This window comes from Ceratotherium simum, chromosome 32 (genome assembly GCF_057802395.1).
Source record: "Ceratotherium simum simum isolate JZ-2026a chromosome 32, ASM5780239v1, whole genome shotgun sequence".
Lineage (NCBI taxonomy): Eukaryota > Metazoa > Chordata > Mammalia > Perissodactyla > Rhinocerotidae > Ceratotherium > Ceratotherium simum.
The window spans coordinates 22563631-22585800 of NC_141931.1; the positions used below are offsets into that span (position 1 = coordinate 22563631).

The following is a 22170-nucleotide window of genomic DNA, read 5'->3' on the forward strand; positions in this document are numbered from 1 at the left end:
CCCAGAACACCCCCAATTAAGCAAGGCCGGAGTCAATCCTAACAGTGGATTTTATCATTAACCTGGAAACCATCATCTACTGAAAGCCACGCTACACAATCACAGGGGATGTGGACCCCAAGAAACCTGGGACCTGTCAGAAAGAGCGCTTTGCCCACAGAAGACGGTATCAGTTCATCCCTCCTATTATCGAGGAGTTTATGTGTCGGGGAGAAATAACAGGTGGTCCATGCTGACTTGGGAGAGCAGGTTCCTGACAATTTTTGGATGGCAGCAACTACTAAGTAATTGTGTATAAGCACGCAATGGGTGAGAAATCCATCTTAAGAGGTAGATGAAAAATGAAATCAAAAGATAAAATATAAGACTGAATAGGAAAGAAGATTGAAACAAATGGTTTAGGCTTATCAGGTTTCTTAAAAAAAACAGGAGTGCGAGGAATAAAATGGTTTTTCTTACGATCCTGGTTCAGTCTAGTTTCTTCGATAACCTGCTCTAAAGGCGAATGCTGCCCGTTGGGCTGGTCACACCAGCCGTGCCCTGGGCCACGGGGAGGCACGTACCTTCCTTCTGGCTGCCTGCAGCGCTCTGCTGTTGCAGCAAGCTCTGGCTGTACAGAGTGGGCAGTGCCGCTGCCGCGTACTGCTGAATCCCTGAGTAGGCCTGGGTGAGGGCGTCCATGGTGCCCGCTGTGCCATTCGTCAAGCCCGTGGCGCCAAGTCCTCCATTCAGAGCCGCCATACCTGAGAGCATTTGAGCAACTTTACAAAAAACCCAACAATAGAGAAGAGAAACAGCACTTTTCATTAGTGCTTTCCAAAGGAAGTTAGAGAATCATTTGACACAAGTACAACAGCAAGTGCATGCAGCTAGCACACCAACCAAACCCACATGAAATTAAAAACGAAACTATGCAGTAATAAATCATAATAATGGTAAACATACAACATACAAACGACAACCCCCCCCCCCCCCGCCACGAGCAATGATAACCCTCACTCCCTAGGCCAGCAATCACAATTCACGGAGGCACTACAGTTAGACAATACATCTTAATTCCATGCAATGTGCTACTGGCAAGTACTGTTATCATCTCTTTGAAATAAAAGCCTTCTGCTTCTTAGAGCTGAGAAGCATGTAAAAACACATTAGTGGCAGAGGCCTGTAACATCTGTACACTTAAATCCATTTACTGGGCTCTTTGAGGAGCCATGGGATGGCTCAAGGCGTTGAGGAGGAAAGGATAAAATAAAACTTTTCTCCCTTAAGCTGTTGGATGAGGAAATGGCAGAGAAGACAAACCCTGAACTCAATAAACCAGTGAATCGGCAGTTCCATTAACTGGCTTTCCTAAACATTTGAAGGATGCTGTCAGGGACTAGGACTTGAGGAAGAGCCGAGCTGATTAAGAATTAAGGCATAGGGAAAAATGTGGACCCCTCCTCTAATTGCAGAGAACTGAAGTTGCTTCTTCAGTTTGAAAGGCTAGAAATGGAATGGGGCCATTTTTGGCAGCAAATAGACACACACACAAAGGAATATTAATCAGTGCCCACGTCACTGGGGTTCCACCAGTGAAAGAGCGCCATGTCACGTTTTTCAGTCAACTGAAGGAACACTCGTGTCTGTAAGCTGGATCTTGGCTATTAACTGATGTGAACTGGATGTTGGTCAGCATACTTTTTTGATTTTTTTCCTTGAATCCTGGCTGCTCTTTTGCTCTCTTATGGTTGCTGGCTGTGTCACATTTTCCCTGAATAGTGAGTCAAAACAAGCAATACTTTATAGAGTGTTAACTTTCATATAAACTCAGGAAATGGAAGAGGTGACATCAGAATTGCCTTTAGTTCCCTTTTATGATTAAACATTTTTTAAAAAGTCTGTTTCTGGGAAGAACTTACTGAAAACCTTAACGAAAATCTTGAAGGGATTAGGGTTATTGATTAGGACGATCAAAATAGCAAAGATAACTGTGAAAAAACTTGGTAAGTCTAATGAGAATAGACAACAACTCAGATAAGGATGCTTAGAAAGTATACAGAGGAATCCAATACCTCCAATACCTCAACACTCCCATCAACGTTTTGGCTTGCCATCCACAGGAAATAGAGGAGGTGGGGAATGTTCTACTTACTCCATACGTGTTTCTGTTATTTTGACAACTTCATCTCTTAGACTAAAAGGACTACATACAAGATATGATTTAGACCAGGGCTTTACAGTAGAGGAATCTCATAGTGCTTAGGTCTCGTATTCTTCCCTGGGGTGATCGAGAAGACAGAACTGGGCCTTGGGTGATGTTACCAAGTATGGTCTTCTCAGGACAGATAGAGGATTGGGGTGGGGTGGAGCGGCGAGGAGAGTCTGAGGGACAGGAGAATGGAATAACCAGCCTACTGAAGAAGGAAGTGATTCCCAGCAGATCTAGCAAATACAAGCTAAGCTAAAAAGGTGTTGGCCAGCAGAGGTCTTGCTGACTCTCCTTGAAGATTCTTACTTTGAAAGAGTCTATTCTCTCTCTCTCTCTCTATAAGAGCTGTTCAAGAGCTTGGAAATAGTTTGTCCTCCTAATTACTCTAAACAATGCCTCAGACACCAACGAATCACATTTACCTCGTGCCTCCTTTCTTCTCCATCCCTGTTATTCTTATGGCTGCTGGAGAGTAGGGAGTATTTATTTCTCTTTTCCCCTTTTGGTCTTATTTCATTCTCGCCTCTCAATATTTGTGTGAATGCAAAGAAACATCAATGTTTCTTTTCGGAGACGGGTTGTAAAATAACCTGGGAATTGCCGGGCACAGTTGATAAGTGCCCTTGGTTTCATTTTTGTCGGGCTGTCAATAGGTGCTAGGGATACAGAGGATCACATCATGGGCTCAGCCCTCTGGAAAGTCGGATTCCTGTGTGGGCAGAGAGTCTAGCAGGGAAGTGAGCAGTGACTTGCCACTCTACCTACACCCCAAGCCATATGGTTCCACGTGTGCGTGGAGCACAGCTGTCTGACACATAAGGGCTAAAGACAGAAGCTCCACTACAACGACTGTCTCCGGATCCCCCTGGCATCAATGGAGTGGTTGAGAGCACTGCATCTCCATGGTACCTTGTCACCTGAGGGCCTCGGAGTTTTCAGGCCCTGCCATGTACGACCCTTAGGAGTGCCTTCCTGTCATGTGTAGCTTCCATGACCTGGCTTCTCCAGAGGGCTAGACACATAGGTGGTATTTAATTGCAGTGGTCATTGGTGCCCAACTCCTTCCCTTCTGGCATGGGGACTTTTTTAATTGTCCAAGTTAGGAGAATTATCTTTTTACTTCTCTTTCCTCCTTTTTGCCATTTTTTTTTTTCTCTTGAAACATAGAAGCCGAATGAACTTCACGCTTCTGAAAGACTGGCTGGATGTTTCACGACTAGAGTCCTTGTGAGGCCTGCAGCTCTAGGAACTGATATGCCACCAAAATCCACACAATCTTCTTGCCTCCACTTCACAGTGGCTGGCTGTGTTTCTGGACTATACCTCAGGGCAGATCTGCTTTCTGAAGGGTTCTGCTTGCTTCAGCTGATTCCGTGTGTGTGGGAGGTAGTCATGGCTGGCCTTAACCTGCCTGGTATAGGGATGGAGACAGTCAAGGAGGCACCACGTAAAAGGGTGTTGATGCCAAAGAGGGGACCAGCCAGGTCCTCTCCAGCCCAGGGCTTTCCTCCTCCATGCTATAACCATCCTTCTGAACAAAAAATTAGGGTAAATATTCTAACAAGTACAAGTGCATCGAGAATATTGAAAACCAAAACTATCTCAGAAAATCTGAGGTGTGTGTTTGCCAAATCCAAGTAGAATAGGCAGTGGATTAGCTGGTAGAATCCGAAGAACCATGAAAGGAAGATTTCAAATTGAGAGTTATTTCTGTGAATGATCTGATGTTAGTCTATATTAAATAACCATTATAGCAAAGATAGCACTTGTCAATTTAGCTGCTGGTATTCTGATCACATCTAAAAACTTTGGACAATAGAAACTGAGGTTTGAAGAAGGTTAAGTTGAATGAAATGCTTCCCCTTAAAAGAATAGCTTTTCTTTGAAAAGGCCAAATGGATGGATCACTTCATCCCATTTAATCTAGACTCCCAGGCTTGCTATTTGATGAGGAAGGCTGGAACAAAATGGCGGGTGTGGCAAACCTCAACAAGGGAAGGTCTTTACAAATGCTCTATCAATAAAGTTAGAGCCTATCCTGACTACTAAGCGCCTTAAACTTAATTGCTCTCCAGAGACCCTCAACTGATGGAGACCCAAGGAGCTGTGAGATTCCTGAGTAAATCTGTGCAAGTGACACAGAAGGACTCACCCATAAATATGAACATTAACACTGTTTATGGCCACTGTGAAGATAGTACTAAAAATTAGAATCAGGGGAGAGTACCATAAGCAAACTACATTTATGTGCAGCCCACTCTGCTAGTTTTCTACCAAATAAAACAAGACAGCAGAAGTGAGGAATGGATTAACACATTCTCATAGATTTGTCATCTATTTACTGGGATAAGTTTTCCTTGGTATAGATGAGGTATATCCTTCTAAGCAGCAAGCTGATAATAAGAACTTAAGGATAAAATGTCTAGAACCAGGGTAGATGAATATGAATATGCACAATTAGTGGCATTTATATACATGCCTGTGTTAATATGGTCATAAGTGTGTGTGAGGTTGTGTGTGCTTGTGTATGTATCTAACTACATATGTCTTTATATATTCCAAGAATACATATTAAAACAGTAATAAAGGGTAACAAGGCACAATAATATGTCCAGAGCATCTTCTCTTTTTTCTTCTTTACACAAAATATTTCCATAAACACAATTCACCAGGCATTTGTGGCTGGTTTTATTTAGACAGTCATAATTTTAAGCACTACATGGTAAGCCATTTGGAAGAATTATGCCATTTAAACAAAGAAAAATAAGGATGCCACTGGACATATATTTAAACACAAAATCAGATACAGACTTTTGGGTGGACATATCCGGAAAAAGTATTTTCTTCGTCTTAGTTCAGATGTTAATAAACGAAACATGCCTGGAGAACTCTCAAACGATCCAGAAGTGAAGGCTCTGTTAGTGAATTACCCACATTCCTTCCTTCTGATCTTGCCGGATTTCTGCTTTTAGCTTTAGAATACTGTACTTTTTTAATCCCTCCTTTCATGAATGTGTAAAGGAAGAAAAAGGATCTCAAGCTCAAACTGTTTAATTTAGCTACTTGTCTACTAACCAAAACTTTATTCTGAGGGGGAAGTGAGGAGCCCTCTGGCAGGGAAGGGGGTAAAACTGACGCTAGATGAGTTCTAGAATTAACTGTGGATTCCATCTACTGTTTTCTTGGCTCCTTTGTCCACAGAAAAAAGTCAGACCTATTGAGAAAACCAAAAAACTCTCCTTATGGTAGCAAGTAATGGTTCCTGGGACAGAGTGGGGTAGGAAATAGCAATGATATGGAAATGTGGCCAACTATTTTAGAAGCTGCCTCTGTCCAGGTAACCATTTCTTGACTACCTTCTTTGAGAATTTTCTAGTAGGACAGGTAGCATCATCATGTCTGTCGAGGAAGAATGGTCTGAAAGAGGACATTCTATATTACAAGGTTTTCTCTTGGTATTTGAGACAAGCAGCAAATATTAGCTCCAAGCCAACGTTGGGATTATTACATAGGTCTGCACTAGTAACATTCACCAAGTCACAAGGAATGTATTTTTGTTTGGGCATGATTTTTGGTTTAATTAAACATTTTCCTGATATATACTGTCTGGTAGGGGTTATTTGAAACTAGAAACATTCCTAATTTTCCACGAACTATACATACTTGTATCAACCCAATGGCAAAGAATTTAAAACACATAACAATTGAAGCCTGTTTCCTTGCCAGAAGCAAAATTTGTATAACACAGACCCCACACAAGAACTAGTCATGGTTTCTCTGCCATTCAACAAAGTCCCTCTCTAGTCCCTCACGATAACGATGGGAAAATCCCCACCAAGTACAACAGAACAGGATGGAGCGCTGGGACCACACAGACAAGAGGACAACACACAGCAGTCATGAGCACGTGCTGAGGAGGACAGCCATTCCCACTGGCCTGTTACTTTGCAGACCAAGGACAGGAAGGTGATCAAATCAAAGTCCTTGTTTTAGGGGAACTAGGTCCCGGGGCAAGAGAAGCAGCATGAAGGGCTGTGCACACACACACACATCCGCCCCCGAGGGCAGGACAGGTGGGTTGGAGCGTCTGCAGAACAAGGTCAGAAACAGGAGTCAAGGCAATGAGGCTCCCCCGGGGCTGCTGGGAAGGGGGAGCTGGAGGCAGTCTCGCTGGAATAAAACCTTCTGCTGTCACCTGGTACCACTTCATACACTATTTGCTAAACGTATCTGGAAGGAAAAATCTTTTTCTTCTTTTTTTGGCCTATGGTCAGATAAAACTCAGTCCAAGTTTTTTTTTTTTTTTTTTTCCCCAGAGCATCTGAATAAAAGGATTAATAAAACCTGAACATTTCCCACCTCTAAAAATATGATTTATTTTCTCATCCGTCTTCATTTGAATGAGTTCTAGGTTCTTTTTTCCCCAGTAAATGGCAAGGTATTCTTTTCGAGCTTTTCAAGTATAGAATGATTGGGATATTTTTGCTTTTTAAAAAAATTGTCCTGCCTGCTCACCCTTTAAAAAGAGTTCACTTATTGAGTCTTGGCTTAAAATAGGGCAACTTGCCAAGGTCCCCTTTCTTAAAGCTTAAAATGGGCAGGTGTTGGGTTGTCCGGGCTGCATGGTGGGTAACTGGGCCCCCAAATCAGAATTTCTTTAGGCTGTCATGGACTTGCTGGGCTTGGCTACTCTCAGGCACCCAGCGGGGACCAAACCAAGGGAAAGGCAAATGAAGTGTCTCCTCTGTGGGCTGAGGATCAGTTTCCCCCAGTGCTGGAGCCAACATCAAGCACGAGCCTAAATTATATTTATCTTCTGGTTGGGTAGTACTCTGGCCAGAGGATAGTAGATCTAAAATGCCAGAAGTGGGTAGGCTGTGTAGGACAGAACCTAGAGTTCTTTGGTGAGTCCCCGTGTTTCTGAACTAAGTAATTCTGTAAGTGATTTGCCTTACTTTGCTTCAACCTGCCCTAGTAGAATAATGCCCCTTTAGAGATGCCCTGCTGTAAAGTGACTCATGCCTATGGTGCTTAATAACGACTCCAGATAAGGTGACCTGCAGCAATGGCTCCTCTCCACTCAGCTGCATTTCCTTCTTTCCAAGGCCTCATTTTCCCGCCTATATAATTGTCATGAATCTTTGAGATTTAGAGCTGGAGGGCACCTTTAAGATCATCTGATCCAGAACTTTCCGTTTTTGAATGGGGACTCGGAAGCCCAGAGCTGGGGCAGTGATTTGCCTAAAACTCTGCAGGTGACTAGTAGCAGATTTGGTGCTGGACCCATGGGTCCTGACTTCTAGCCCAGTAATTTTTCTGTTATAACACACTGCCTCTCACAAGAACAAAACAAAACCAAACCCCTTGAAACCTGCAATTATCCATCAACTAGCACAGAAATCTATGGATGAATACACATACTACACATTAGAAAAGACTCCAGGGGTGGTGAGGGTTGGGTGTGTCTTGAGGCAAAAGAACGTAGATAGCGTTTGCCTGTCAAAACATGTGCTCCTCCAACCCAAGTTTTAGTTCTCTGTTACGTATCCTTTTTGGGTCATTTCTGGCTGACCGTTTTCCTTGGAGAATTTGGGGGAAGGCTGTCCACCAGAGCAGCAGATACTCACTGTTTATGGTACCTGCTAGTGCATTAATATTATTCAGTCCAACAGTGGCTCCCGCCAGTCCTTGCAGAGTCCCAAGAGAGGTCAAAGAATTCATGGCTGCACCAGCAGTGGAGTTGGGGGTTGAAGCAGCCACTGAAAAACAAAAGGGAGATAGGAAAATGGGGGGAGAAAGAACAAGATGAGTAAAAGCCAACTGGCCTGGAAAGTCACCTGTCCTCACCACAGAAGGAGCAGGGAGTCGTTCAGTCATCCGAAGCCTGGAAGCCACGCTTCTGTGTTTAGTGTGGGAGACATGGGATGGTACTTGCGGCAATTTTGACAATTAGATTTGGTGATTAAAACTAATCATCCAGCTCTGTTTTGCCAGTACCTCGAATATGCTCATTGCTGATTAGTAGGGGAAAATTCAAGAATAGGAGGCCTATCCTTCTGGGTAGGCTGATCCTTCCTTAGACCCACGTTAGGAGAGCCTCAGTCCTTGAAGCCACCTCTTCATCTCAGTCAACAAATTACAGGCACAAAAAGAGGGAGTGGTGGGGGCATAACATGGCAATTCCTGGCTTTCTTACTGTTTCTGCTTCAGACTTAGCATTTTCTCAATGCAGTTTTGAAAAACAAACTATACATCTTCTGAGTTTACAGAAGACTTGGGGACCCAGGTGGTAGTGGTAATTGAGGGGGTGAGTGACACGAGGTAAAACCATTTTGGCCCAAATTTTCCTTCCTCTGTTCCCCCAACCCTTTTAAATAACAGCTTTACTGGGATATAATTCACGTATCATAAAATTTACCCGTTTAAAGTGTACAATTCAGTGGTTTTTAGTTATTCACAGAGTTGTACAACCAGCACCACTATGTAATTTTAGAAGATTTTTATCACCCCCCCCCCCCCAAAGAAACCCATACCCATTAGCACTCATTCCCCATTCTCCCTTCTCCTTCGACACTGGCAACCATGAATATACTTTCTGTCTCGATGGATTTGCTTAGTCTGGATATTTCATACAGCTGGAATCATAAAATATGTGACCTTTTGTGACTGGCTTCTTTCACTTAGCAAAATGTTTTCAAGGTTCATCCATGTTGGAGCATGTGTCTGTACTTCATTCCTTTTCATTGCTGAATAATATTCCACTGTATGGAAATACCACATTTTGTTTACCCATTCATAAGTTGTGAGCATCTTGATTGTTTCCACTTTTGGGCTATTATGAATAATGATGTGGTGAACATTTGTATATGTGTTTTTGTGTAGACATATGTTTTCAGTTCTCTTGAGTATATATGCCTAGGAGTGGGATAGCTGGGTCATATGATAAATCTGTGTTTAACATTTTGAAGAAACACCAAACTGTTTTTCAGAGTAGCCGCACTCCCTATCCCTTTTACACATATAATTGCTTCTGTAAATAACATTTCAAGTATCTTACATTTGCATACATTTGCATAGCTTTACAATCTTCTGATTTTTCACGTACATCATCTTTTCACGTACATCATCTTTTCACGTACCTTTATCCTGTGGATGGAGGTAAAGGCTAAACGTAACTGACCACTGCTAAAGGAAGCACTTGGTCCATATCTAGCTGTGAAATCACTGTGCATATGTGAACTTCCTTTCCATCTATGATGGCCAGGAACTTCATCCATCCTCCTAGAATGTTCCTGCCCAGCTGGAGCTCATCCCCGCTCTGCCTCAGAGACCACACAGCATGGCTTGCAATGCACCTTGCTTGGGATCCCTTTTGGATGAGGTCAGATCAAATGCCTAAAAAAATGAATTTCCCACCTTGTCACATTTCTGTCCATGTATGGCATTAGCTTCTGACACCTCATAATATGTATGTATTTTCTTTCTCTTTTTAAAAGAAAATTATACATAATCAAGTCACTGTTTCTAGTCCTTTTGGATTATGAAACTTTTCAAATACACACAAAAGCAGAGATAAGAACATGACAAATTCCCATAAACTCATGTGTAGATTCTAGAATATTTAAGAACCAGCCTACACTGCCCCCCCAAGTATATTTTAAAGCAAATTTCAGATCTTATGACATCACCCCTACATATTTTAGTATGCAACTCTAAAAATAGTGGACATTTTCTTTTAAAACCTCAAAACCATTATTACACCTAGCAAAACTAGCCATAATTCCTTGGCTTCATTATGTGGTAATATCTTGTTTAGGATTTTTTCATCTCTGTACATGAATAAGATTGGCCTTCATTTTTCCTTCTGTACTATCCTTAGTTTTGCTACCAAGCTTTTGCTCTCATAAAGTGATTGAGAGATTGCCCTTATTTTTCCATTTTTCTGGAATAGATTGTGTAAGATTGAAATTACTTGTAACTTAAATGTTCGGTAGAACTTGTCAGTAAATTTTAAAATACCGATTACATTTCTCTAATAAATAGGATTATTCAACTTTTCTTTTTTCTCTTGAATCAGTTTTATTAAGTTATACCTTTCTAGGAATTTGTATATTTCATTTAAGTTTTCAAATTTATATTGCTATAAAATTATTCATAATATCCTCTTAATAAGTTTTTAAAATCAGGAACATTTACATTTAAGTCACATTTCTTTGTCCGCTTAATCTGTCAGTTACCGAGAGAAGCATGTGAACATCTTCCACTACAGTAATGCCCATCTCTCCATGTAAATATGTAAGTTTTTTCCGAGTATATCTTGAAGCTATGTTACTACTTGCGTAGATGTTCGTAAATTATTATATCTTCTGGTGAAATTAACTTTTCATGGTGATCTCTTTATTTCTAGTTTTACCTTGAAGTCTGTTTCGTATAATGTTAAAAAAAAAAGCAGCATCAGCTTTTTTGGTTATTTGCGTGACACATCATTTGCTATCTTTTTACATTTTTGTATTATATTTTGTCTTACTATATTTTAGCTATATCTCTTATAATCAATATACAAACAGGTTTTCCTTCTGTAATACAGCCTAATAATGTAATGGTCTTTTAGTAGAACAATTTAAATTTTGTGCTATATGTCCTGCCTATATTATATTTTTTTCTCTTCTTTCTTCAGGTTTATTTGTAGGTTTTTTTCTTTTTGGATAAACATTTTACAAATTTCTTGATCTTCTTTCTTTCTTTTTTTTTTTTTTAAGGAAGACTGGCCCTGAGCTAACATCTGTTGCCCATCTTTCTCTTTTTTTTTTTTTTTCTTTTCTTTTCCACAAAGCCCCAGCACATAGTTGTATATCCTAGTTGTAGGTCCTTCTAGTTCTTCTATGTGGGATGCCGCCACAGTGTGGCTTGATGAGTGGTGAGTAGGTCCGTGCCCAGGATCCGAACCAGTGAACCCTGGGCTGAAGTGGAGTGCACGAACATAACTGCTACGCCACCGGACTGGCCCTGTAGGTTTTTTCATATTCCATTTTCCCCCTCTACTACTTTGGAGGTAACGTATATTTCTATTCTTTTACATGTTACCATAAAAATTTTAACTGTCATACATAACACTTATGAAAATGAAAGTTAATCCTTATTCTTTGCCAGAACATTTCTCCATTTGTATATGTACCTAGGACAATTTCTAAAGACTTTAAGTGGTTGATATTTACAGTTTTCCTCAGTTATGGTTGTTTCGCTGGGGCAAGAGTCCACAGATCTCATACTACCATTCTAGAAGTACCTCCCTGGTGTCAGCTCAAATCGTGTGAAAATTCTTCAGGCCTTTATTACTGGCTTAGAATCAGAGCATGCATTAGGAACAGTTTTTACCCCTTACTCACTGGCACAACAGTCTGGTACGGGCTATCACATGCAGACTGACATCAGATATAAAGGTATTTCTCCATGGGAAATACCCCAGATGGAGAGACTTCTGTTTCTGGCAGTTGGGTGGACTAGGTTACCAGAGAGACTCTCCCACTGAAAAAAACTAAAATCCTTAATAAGATTAAAAAAAATATTTTTAATCACATCAATAACTGGAACTCAGTAAGGAATACTCAGAAATTAATGACTTAAGTGAAACGGAGAACCCAGAGAATTAAGTAGCACATTGAAGGCAGTTTTTGCCTTAAGGGCATTTGTTAAACCGGATAAATTTAGGCTTCAGTTGTCAAAGCCTCCCAGTGCATAAGAAATACAAGAAAGTCTAGGGCCCACCTGAGGTATAGCATCTAATAGGAGACCACCCCACCATAAGTCTGGAACCCGAAAAGGCTGAACAATCAACGTAAGGATGAACAAGAAACACTCCCACTTCGGAAACCATAAGGAAAACTGCCTATCTCAAAATTTAGTGCTGTGGAGGGCAAGGGGAATTTCCCTCTGATAATGCGTAACAATAAGCCAGCCCTCACATAAGTTTGCAACCCAACTTTATTTTATCTGCATGATCAAAAACCCTCAAGCCATGAATTTAAACTGGTCCCCAGCTTGTACTTTCCTCCAGCACCTTGCAGAATCATATAAGTCATCCTTGAAAAGGCCTATTTTCAACCTAAAGAATTCTAAGAAATAAAGTTCCAAGATAGTTACGCTCACTATCAAAAATCACAAAATATACAAGTAAACCAAATACCAAGAGTGAGAAGCAGCAGAGACAGAGTTAGACACCATATTTAGATCCACGAAGACTTCAGATATTGGAATTATTAGCACACAATACAAAGGAGGTACATTTGATATGTTTGCAAAAATATAAAAGGGTTTGAAAAATGAGAAAAGCAACTGATTATTAAAAATAACCAAGCATACTGATAAAATTCAAGTCCTAAGAATGAAAAATATAATAATCAAAACAGAAAATTCAATAGATACATAGATTTAACCGTATATTAGATCCAGTCAAAGAGAGAATTTGGTGAGCCAGAAGGCAGATTTGAGGAGATTATACATAACTGAGAAACTGAGATAGGAAATATGAGAGGTTAAGTGACACGGAACAGATCTAACATATGTCTAGCTGAAGTTCCTGGAGGAAGAGAATGGGGAAAAGGCAATATGAGAACAGTTAATGACTGAAAACATTTCAGAACTGATAAAAAATATCCCCTTCCCAAAACAATCCACATATTCAGGGATCCCAATGAATCCCAATCAGGAACAATAAAAATAAACACATAATTAGATGTACCACAGCAAAAAATACAGAATACCAAAGACAAGGAGAAGATCTTAAAAACAACCAGGGAGAAAAAGTTCCCTCTGAGGACCACAGTACATCTCAACACCTGACATTGCAATAGTAATAATGTAAGACAGGTTAGTAAAAGGTGCTGAGATAAATTAACTACCAACCTAGAATATCCAGAAAATATAGAAAATAGAAATAGAAAATATATTTCACTAACTAGGACAAAATAAAAAAGTAATTTTCACACAAAAGCTAAGAGCCTTTTTCACCAATAGACCCTCACTAAATAAAGTTCTATAGGGTTTACTTCAAACTAAAGGAGAAATGATCCCAGATGAAAGAAGAGGGAATAATAAGCAAAAGATGTGGTAAATATGTGGCCAAATCTAAGTAAATGCTATATAAAATAAAGATAATGTATTGGAATAAAAAGTAAAAACCCAGCTAGAACTAAAATATATGACAGCCTGAATACACCACAAATGGGTGAGAAGGAAGGCTCTTCTGAGTTAAAGTTTTGAAAGGTCCTTGAAAGAAAAACAAAGTTCTTTCTCAAGAAAATTTACTAAATCTCAGTAAGAACAGCAAGAGTCTGTGGCACCTGAGCCACAACCTGCTCCCTTTCTGCTACTCCCTGCCACCCCTCAAGGTTAATGTAATGAAATCTCTACCCCAAGTGGCTGTAGCCAAGAAGATGGGGGCTCCTTCTCCCCACAGCTCCAAATCTAGGGCTATGGTTTTTCCCAGGGAGGGGGAGACCATGGGCACTTCTAACAACTACCCCCCGCTCCCAGCTCTCTCCTGCAGAAGCTCTATTCCAGGCCAAGTGTGGGAGTCCTTTCCTCAAACCAGCTTCTACCTATAGAGTGGAAGCTCTACCCCAGGCACAGCACTCTGAGAACACTGGGCCCAATTACCCTCACCCCATCTTGCTTATAGGGTGGAGGTTCTATGCCTGGAGAAGCAAGCCAAGAAGACCAGGTGCTGCTGCCCTCACATAGCATCCCTCTTGTAGACCAGAGGTCACTTGAAGCAAAGCAAGCCACTGTGCCTGTCCTCAGCTCCCAGAGCAATGGCACAGAGGTTCTACCCACAGAGAGAAGTCACAAGAACAGAAAGCTCCATAACTCTCCCTGAGGGGAAGGAATTTAAGGAATGGCCTTGAAGACTTTCCCTATCAAGGGACCTGTCTTTAATTGAATCACACTGTGGGGGCAATTTGTGCTCCAGGGCCAAAAACAATAGGTCAAACAACTGGAAATGAGTGGTGGCCAAGAGCTGCACGTGATAAAAACAGAAACAGACCAGCCAGAAATTTAACAGGGAGATCAGGCAGAGAGGCTCTCAAAGAGAGCCATTGGGAAGAATTATGCCATTTAAAAAAAAGAAATACAAGAATGTTGCTCACAGCCTAAGGCTGCACCCTCTAAGTAGTGACATCAGAAGCATACTGTTGGGGAATAGACTTTGCTGAACTAATCTAGCTAAGTCACTAAGCAAAGAAGCAAAGAATAAGAAGCCAGGTTTGGTAGAGGAGGCAGAGTGAGGAAAATCAGTATCCAGAATTGCTATATTATCTAAAATGTCCAGTCATCAACAAAAAATCATGGGATGTGCAAAGAAACAAGAAAGTGTGATCCATACCCCAGAAAAAAGCAGGTAACGTAAACTCACTTGAGAGGGCCAAGATATTGTATTTAGCAGACAAAGACATCAAAGCAGCTATTATAAATATGTTCAAAGAACTAAAGGAAACCATGCTTGAAGAATTAAAGAAAGGTATGATGACAGTGTTTCATCAAATAAAGAATATCAATAAAGAGACAGAAATTATAAAAATGAACAAAATGGAAATTCTGGAATTGAAAAGTAAATTACAGAAATGAAAAATTCACTATGGGGCTCAACAGTAGATTTGAACAGACAGAAGAATGAGTGAACTTGAAGACAGATTGATAGAGATTATGCAATCTGAAGAACAAGAGAAAAAAGAAGGAAGGAAAATGAACAGAGCCTCAGAGAAACATGGCACACCATTAAGTACACTAAGATACATGTAACGGGAGTACCAAAAGTAGAGAAAAGAGCATAAAAGATATTCAAAGAGATAATGACTGAAAAGTTTCCAAATTAATCTACACATCCAAGAAAGTCAACAAACTACAAATAGGATAACACAAAGAGATCCATGAGCATAAAAAATATTCAAAGAGATAATGACTGAGAAGTTTCCAAATTAATCTACACATCCAAGAAAGTCAACAAACTACAAACAGGATAACACAAAGAGATCCATTCCCAAATGATAGTAAAAATGCTGAAAGCCAAAGATAAAGAAAAAAAATCTTGAAAGCATCAGGAGAAAAAAAGATTCAGCATGTACAAGCAGATCCCAGTAAGATTAACAACTGACTACTCAGCAGAAACAGGGGACCAGAAGGCAGTGGGATGACATATTTCAAGTGCTGAAAAGAAAAAACTACGAACTAAGAAGCTTATATCCAGCAAAACTATCTTCCAAAAATGAAGGAGAAATAACCATATTCCTAGATGAACAAAAACACAGAATTTCAGTTTTCTGCTAGCAGATGTGTTTTACAGGCATATGTTGGAAGATATTGCACGTTCAGTTCCAGAGCACCGCAATAAAGCGAATATCACAGTAAAGTGAGTCACATGAATTTTTTGTTTCCCAGGTGCATATAAAAGTTATATATATGCTATACTGTAGTCTATTAAGTGTGCAATAGCATTATGTCTAAAAAAACAATGTACATATCTCAGTTAAAATATACTTTATTGCTAAAAAATGCTAACCATCATCTGAGCCTTCAGCAAGTTGTAATCCTTTTGCTGGTGGAAAGTCTTGTAAAAAATGCAGTATCTGTGAAGTGCAATAAACCAAAGTATAATAAAACAAGGTTTGCCTGTACTAAAGCAAGTTCTTCAGGCTGAAAGCAAGTGACCCCAGACAGTAATTCAAGTTCACACACACACACACACACACACACACACACACACACCATCAATAAAGGTAATTACGTAGGTACTTGTAAAAGACAGTATAATTGCATTTTTCCTTTCTTCTCTTAATTGATTTAAAAATGAACTGCCTAAAACAATAAAAGCACAAAGAAGGGTGTGGGGAAAAAGTTGTGTTGGAGCAAAGAAATTACACCAGATGGTAACCACAGAAAGAAATCAGAACCAGAAATGGTAAATAAGGAAATTACACACAAACTCTACAGATATATACCTGCTCTCCTTTCTTCTTTCAGTTTCTTTAAAATACATAAGACTGTATAAAGTAATAATTTGACACTATATCATTATGTTTGGAACATATAGAGACATAACCTGTATATAAATAATAGCACAAAAAGGGGAGGAGGGAGAGAATTATGTAGCAGGAACATTTCTCTATCTCACTGGCACTGTTAGTATAAATCTGAAATAGAGTCTGATAAGATAGGGTGCATATTGTAAGTCCTAGAGCCATCACTAAGAAAGTAAATTTTTTTTTTTTTCTTGAGGAGATCAGCCCTGTGCTAACATCTGCCAATCTTCCTCTTTTTTTGCTGAGGAAGACTGGCCCTGGGCTAACATTCATGCCCATCTTCCTCCACTTTATATGGGACACCGCCACAGCATGCCATGCCAAGCAATGCATTGGTGCGCGCCCGGGATCCGAACCGGTGAACCCCAGGCTGCCGCAGCAGAGTGCATGCACTTAACTGCTTGTGCCACCAGGCCAGCCCCAAGAAAGTAAATTTTAAAAACATTGAAAAACATCACTAAAGAAATTAAAATTTTATTTTAGAAAATATTCACATAATGCAAAATAAAGCCATAAAGGAGAAAGAGAGGCACAAAAAGACATGAGACCACAGAAAACAAAAAATACAATGTACAAACTCCAGATAAGTCCTGGAGATCTAATGCACAGCGTAGTGATCACAGACAACAATATTGTATTATAAACATCAAACTTGCTAAGAGACTAGATCTTAATGATTCCCACCACAAAAAAGAAATGATAATTATGTGATGTGATAGAGATGTTAGCTAATGCTCAATGGCAGTCATATTGCAGTATATAAATGTATCAAATCAACGTGCTGTACACCTTCAACTTATACGTTATATGTCAAATATATTTCAATTAAAAAATGCTTGAAAAAGCACAGTGGCACACATAAATACAACCATATCAATAAAAACAATAAATGTGAATGAATTAAACAATCAAATCAAAAGGCAGAGATCATCAGACTGGGTTGAAAAAAAACCAAAAACCAAAACCAGAGCTATATATGCTGTCTACAGAAGACACACTTTAGATTTAAAGACACAAAGAAGTTGAAAGTAAACGGATGGAAAAATATACACCATGCAGACAGCGACCACAGGAGTTGGACTGCCTATACCAAAATGAGACAAAACAGACTTTACAACAATTTCAGAACGAAAGAAAATCAGGTCAACTGCTTGCACTGCCAAGGACCTTAATATACTTTCATGAAAATCTGTCTTTGTCCTGATGAAATGTAGCTAATAAAAGAATTCTAGTGCCAGTGTGCAAAGACTGTCAGAAAACCCTCATTTGATTCAGGTCTCTATTTTTCTTTACGTCCCACAGACTCTTCCTTCAGATCTAAGAGAAGGGAAAGGAATGGAAAGGAATGGGGTGAGGAGATGAGCAATTCCTCAAACAGCACAGGAAGTGAATATGAAGGGATGAGGTATAGAGGGGAGTAAATGGAGAACTGGCTCAGGATGTTCTGGCACTCATCTGAGAAACATGTATGAGCTACTGCTATAAAGGCCCCCAGACTCGGCTGCCAAAGCACCAAGATCAATAACCTGGAGCAAGTCCTTACCAGTAAGGGACACCTCCACATTCCTAGAAGGCCTTATGAGACTTGTCGTCTTGCTGATGTGGAGTATTTGTCGTAATTGCTGAAAACATACGACAGGCCTTATCACCTTAGTCTCCGCAACTTCAATTTTTCAGACTTCATTTACAGCACAGACCTCATCAGTCTCTGATCCTTTGCACCACCCCTTGGGTGGGTCACCTTGCATCTAATCTGTGCTGGCAGGGGAAAGATCATGAAGGGTGCTTAGCATGGGCGTCCCTGAGAATGAATGAACAGGAAGAAGTCTCCTCTTTTGGCCCCACAGGTACTGAAACACGAGGCTATGGCTCTCAATAACACATCATCACAATTTCATTCCCCCCTTTTAAAAACAGAAAACCAGAGGCAAAGTGAGGTTATAGATAAGACCGCGTGCTTTGGACTCAAACTGTTTCCTCATCTCCCCAGGCGTCTGTTTCATCATTTTTAAATGGAGGGGGAAAAAAAAAAAGACTATCCAACTTATGAACTTGGCACAGTATCTGGTACCATGTGGGGATTTTTAGATCATCATCAATTACTAGGTACAGGTTGAACTGAAGAGGAGACAAGCCTATATAGGATATATTTCATAAAACAACAAAAGAGGAGACAAGCTTTTCTCCACTTTCGGTCTAAACATCTTCAGTTATTGATGACTACACAGCCACTGGTCTTATTTCTGCTGGATGACCCTCTTCTACCTCACAGGAAATCACAGAGAGGATCCTGTGTCCAATCCCTAGGTCCTTCTCTTTCTTCAGGAGCCATCCTGGGAACTGCTGGCCCACAGCTGCTGACCACTTGCACGCCCATCCAGAAACATCCAACAGGAATGTTCCTGCCCATCCAGCAGGAAGTGGACTCAGCAGTCATCTAGCTAGAGCTGCACTCAGGGGCAAGAGTGAAAAGGAGCTGGACGACATCACAACTGGCTGATGTCATGCTTCACGGGTCACTGTTCACATCCTTCAAGTCTGTAAGATGGATTCGAGGAAGACGTGGGTTAAAGTCACGCTCTGCTTTTTGTGATAACTCACAATCGCAATGGTGAACAGCGAGTTGGAGAGGGAGCTCATTATAGACAGATATGTAACATAGGAGCCCAGAGGAAGCCTGGGCTTAGGGGGCTATGGGAGAGGTGAGGAGGCTGGGAACTCAGTGGGCCCATTTGGTCACTGATAATAAAGAAGCAATATGCAAATTAGAGGTCTCTTTATGTCTGGGTTTTCTATTTATTTAAAAGCCCAGGGAGACTGGCTACATGAACTGGACTGAATGTAGTTTTACGACCTTTTATGCTGTTCTTGGATAGTCCCAGCAGAGGAGGAGAGGGTGAGGAATCGGAAGGAGAGAGGAATCAAGCATGAGATTAAGAAAAATGAACTAAAGAACCTGCCTTAAAATGAGAAGATTTCATGTGCTCCGTATCTTTGGACAATACTCTGAAAACTCACCCTAATATTGAGTCTCAGCTGGAAAAGAGATCCCGATTACATATCTAGCTGCCTTTAAGAACCTTTTGAATTCTAGCAAGTAATCCATTTAACACAAAAGAAAAACTCAAATTTGTCACACAGCCAATCTCCATCAAGTACTTCAAAATCCAATATTCACCAGATGCACAATAGAGAAAGGGACCCTAGACACAATAGACAGAGACAAATTAAATGCCACCAACACACATATTTTCCTATTTCTGTGTTGGCAAACCGGCAAGATACTGCCTTGGGTAATTGCATTCTGCCCACCTAAAATTCCCTTCAGTCTCCACTGAGAACTGTATCCTTCACTTTCTCAATTAAACTGTTTACAAAATGCCAAAGGAACATTTTGGGTGGAGAAGGGTGGTAACTAAACGTTGGATCATCATCGCCCACAGCATGTCTTTCAGTAGAAGGCTGCTCTGTGCAAATAACAGGTTGTACAGCAAGTGGGGGAAGCAGAGCCTGCCTCACCTGGCTTAGTAGTGGCAGACAGAACCTGTCATAAATCATGTTTATGCCTGTTTTACCACTGGTTAAAAACTAGCAACCAGCCCAAAGATGTTATGACCAGTTGGCTAACCAGGAAATAAAATGGCCATGCAATAAACAAAAGCCATGTCTTTATTACCTCACAAGGCAAAGACAGTTCTGTGCCTTTTTATGAAAAGATGTGGCGGGGGTGGGGGGGTGGGGGTGTCAGAGAGTGAGGGGAGCTAGTGGGAGGAGACTGGTGGTGAGGATGTGTCCACTTTGACCTGGTCACAGAGTATCTTTGCTCGTCTGACCAGGTTAGTTCGTTGTTGGAAAGACTCCAACTCAGTGATCCCCAATCACCTCTTCCCATCTAAGTGATGAGACGGGTTCTTTTTCCTCAGAACGGTGGGATATCTTGGATAAACAATACACCCAGAAGAGTTACTTGGCCCAGGTCAAAACTGCAGGTCACACGTCACTAGGTCCCCTGCTATGCCAGGGTGAAAGAAGGAAGGAAGGAAAGAAAGGAAAAAGAAAGAAAATAGTGCTAGAAGAGCCCTGGAATCACCACTGTCCAATATCTCGAATAGAGCTGAGAGCTGGACTTAGCCACCCAGCTCAAGGATTTGTTTCTCTTCCTTAACTCCCATCAACAATAACAAATAACAGTAAGTCTTTCACACATCTTCTTTTGTTTCAGGTTGGATCCTCCAGGCAACCCACGAACTAGATAAGGATTCTTTTCTCCACTTGGAAGGTGAGGAAGCAGACAGCCAGAAGGCTGAATGGATTTGCCCAGTGCACACAGCGAGTGGTGGCGCAGGAGGGGAACCAGCATTCTAGCTGTGTGGGCGAGTCCTTGACGAGGAGGCGAAACAGAGTCTGTCATCTAGATGTCTAACAGCTGTGGGAGAAAGGCTATTTGGAAAACTTGCTTAAACCAACCCAAATAACAAGCAAGCCTAATGGTACCTAAAAAAAAAAAAAAAGTTTCTTTTTTTTTTTTTTTCATTTATTTGTGCCAGAGATAAAGGCTTATTCTCTTTCTCAGTTTTCCAGAGAGAAAAGGACCTTTGCTTTACTTTTCAGGAAAAAGCCCCTCTCTCTACTGTATGGATAAACTGGACTATCCACCCTCGCAGCCCCCTTGAGCCTTGATTTCCCTTAGGGGAGGAAGGGTGATCAATCTGATTGAAGAGACTGGGAAGGACCTGACACATCAACTGGGCCAGGGGAGGGGCTGCTGAATTGAAATTCAAGACACCAGTGGGTGCTTGATAAAGTCCTTCCTGTTCTCTGTTCTTTTTTTGTTCTAACTTCTGCATTACTGGGTAGGTAGATTAAGCTTATTTAGGTCCCTAGGGTATGTTTGGAGAAGGAGGTAAGAATTACTACCGTGTTTGCTGTGGTAGGCAGAACAATGGTCCTCCTAAAGATGTCCCTGTCCTCATTCCTGGAATGTGTGACTGTTAGGTTATAAGATCAAGAGGAATTAGAAGTTGCTATTCAACTGACCTTGAGATGGGCAGATTTGCCTGGATTATCTTTATGAGCTCAGTGTAATCACAAGGGTTCTTATCAGTGGAAGAGGGAATTGAAAGAGAGAACCAGACAGAAGGCAGCAAGAGAAGGACTTGAGCAGACATTGCTGGCTCTGAAGATGGAAGAAGGGGCCATGAGTCAAGGAAAGTCAATGGCTTCTAGAAGTTAGAAAAGCAAGGAAATGGATTCTCCTCTAGAGCTTCCAGAAAGGAATGCCCCTTACGGACATCTTGATCTTAGCCCAGTGAGTATGTTGGACTTCCAACCTACAGAACTGTAAGATAATAAATTTGTGTTGTTTTAAGACACTAAGTTTGTGGTAATTTGTCACAGCAGCAATAGAAAACCAAGATATTCTCCAATTCAGTTTTATCAGGAATAAAGCTAATAATATTGATAGCTAATATTTACTGAGGGCTTACCACGTGCTAGTCATTGTTCTAAGCACTTTATGGGTATTAGCTCATTTAATCATTTGTGATTATCCTACGAGGTAAAATAATGGGTGGAAGGTCACACAGCTCTAAGCCGTAGAGCCAGGATTTAACCTAGCTCTCTGCCTCCGGAGAGCTAACATTATGCTGATATTGAACTTAAATTCCTATTTTGCGTCTTGCACCTATCTTGCGGCTACTGTAGAGATTTATTTACAGAAGCAATGAACTTGCAGTCATTCATATTCATCCTTAGTTTTCTGGCTCTGTCCCTTCCGTCTGCAAGACCTCGGGCAATCTGCTCAACTTAGCCGAGGCCTAGTACTGATCTGCACGATGGGAATAATGTGACCCACCTCTGAGAAGTGACACGATAATCACGCAATCAAACGAAGGTGGCAATGAT

The 22170-nt window shown here is 40.8% G+C and overlaps 1 protein-coding gene across 6 annotated transcripts in view; it reads right to left on the reverse strand.

Moving 5' to 3' along the window:
• CELF2 (CUGBP Elav-like family member 2) overlaps positions 1-22170 on the reverse strand; it is a 307113-nt gene that overhangs the window by 11762 nt on the left and 273181 nt on the right. For 3 of the 6 annotated variants that reach the window (XM_087420836.1, XM_087420839.1, XM_087420840.1), the window contains exons 10-11: positions 7831-7950; positions 564-761 (exon numbers count right to left, since the gene is read on the reverse strand). In XM_087420836.1, the coding sequence (XP_087276962.1) occupies positions 564-761; positions 7831-7950 (318 nt within the window). Of the gene's footprint in view, positions 1-563; positions 762-7818; positions 7951-22170 lie in introns of all 6 variants that reach the window. The other 3 variants (XM_087420841.1, XM_087420838.1, XM_087420837.1) reach the window with 2 other exon arrangements.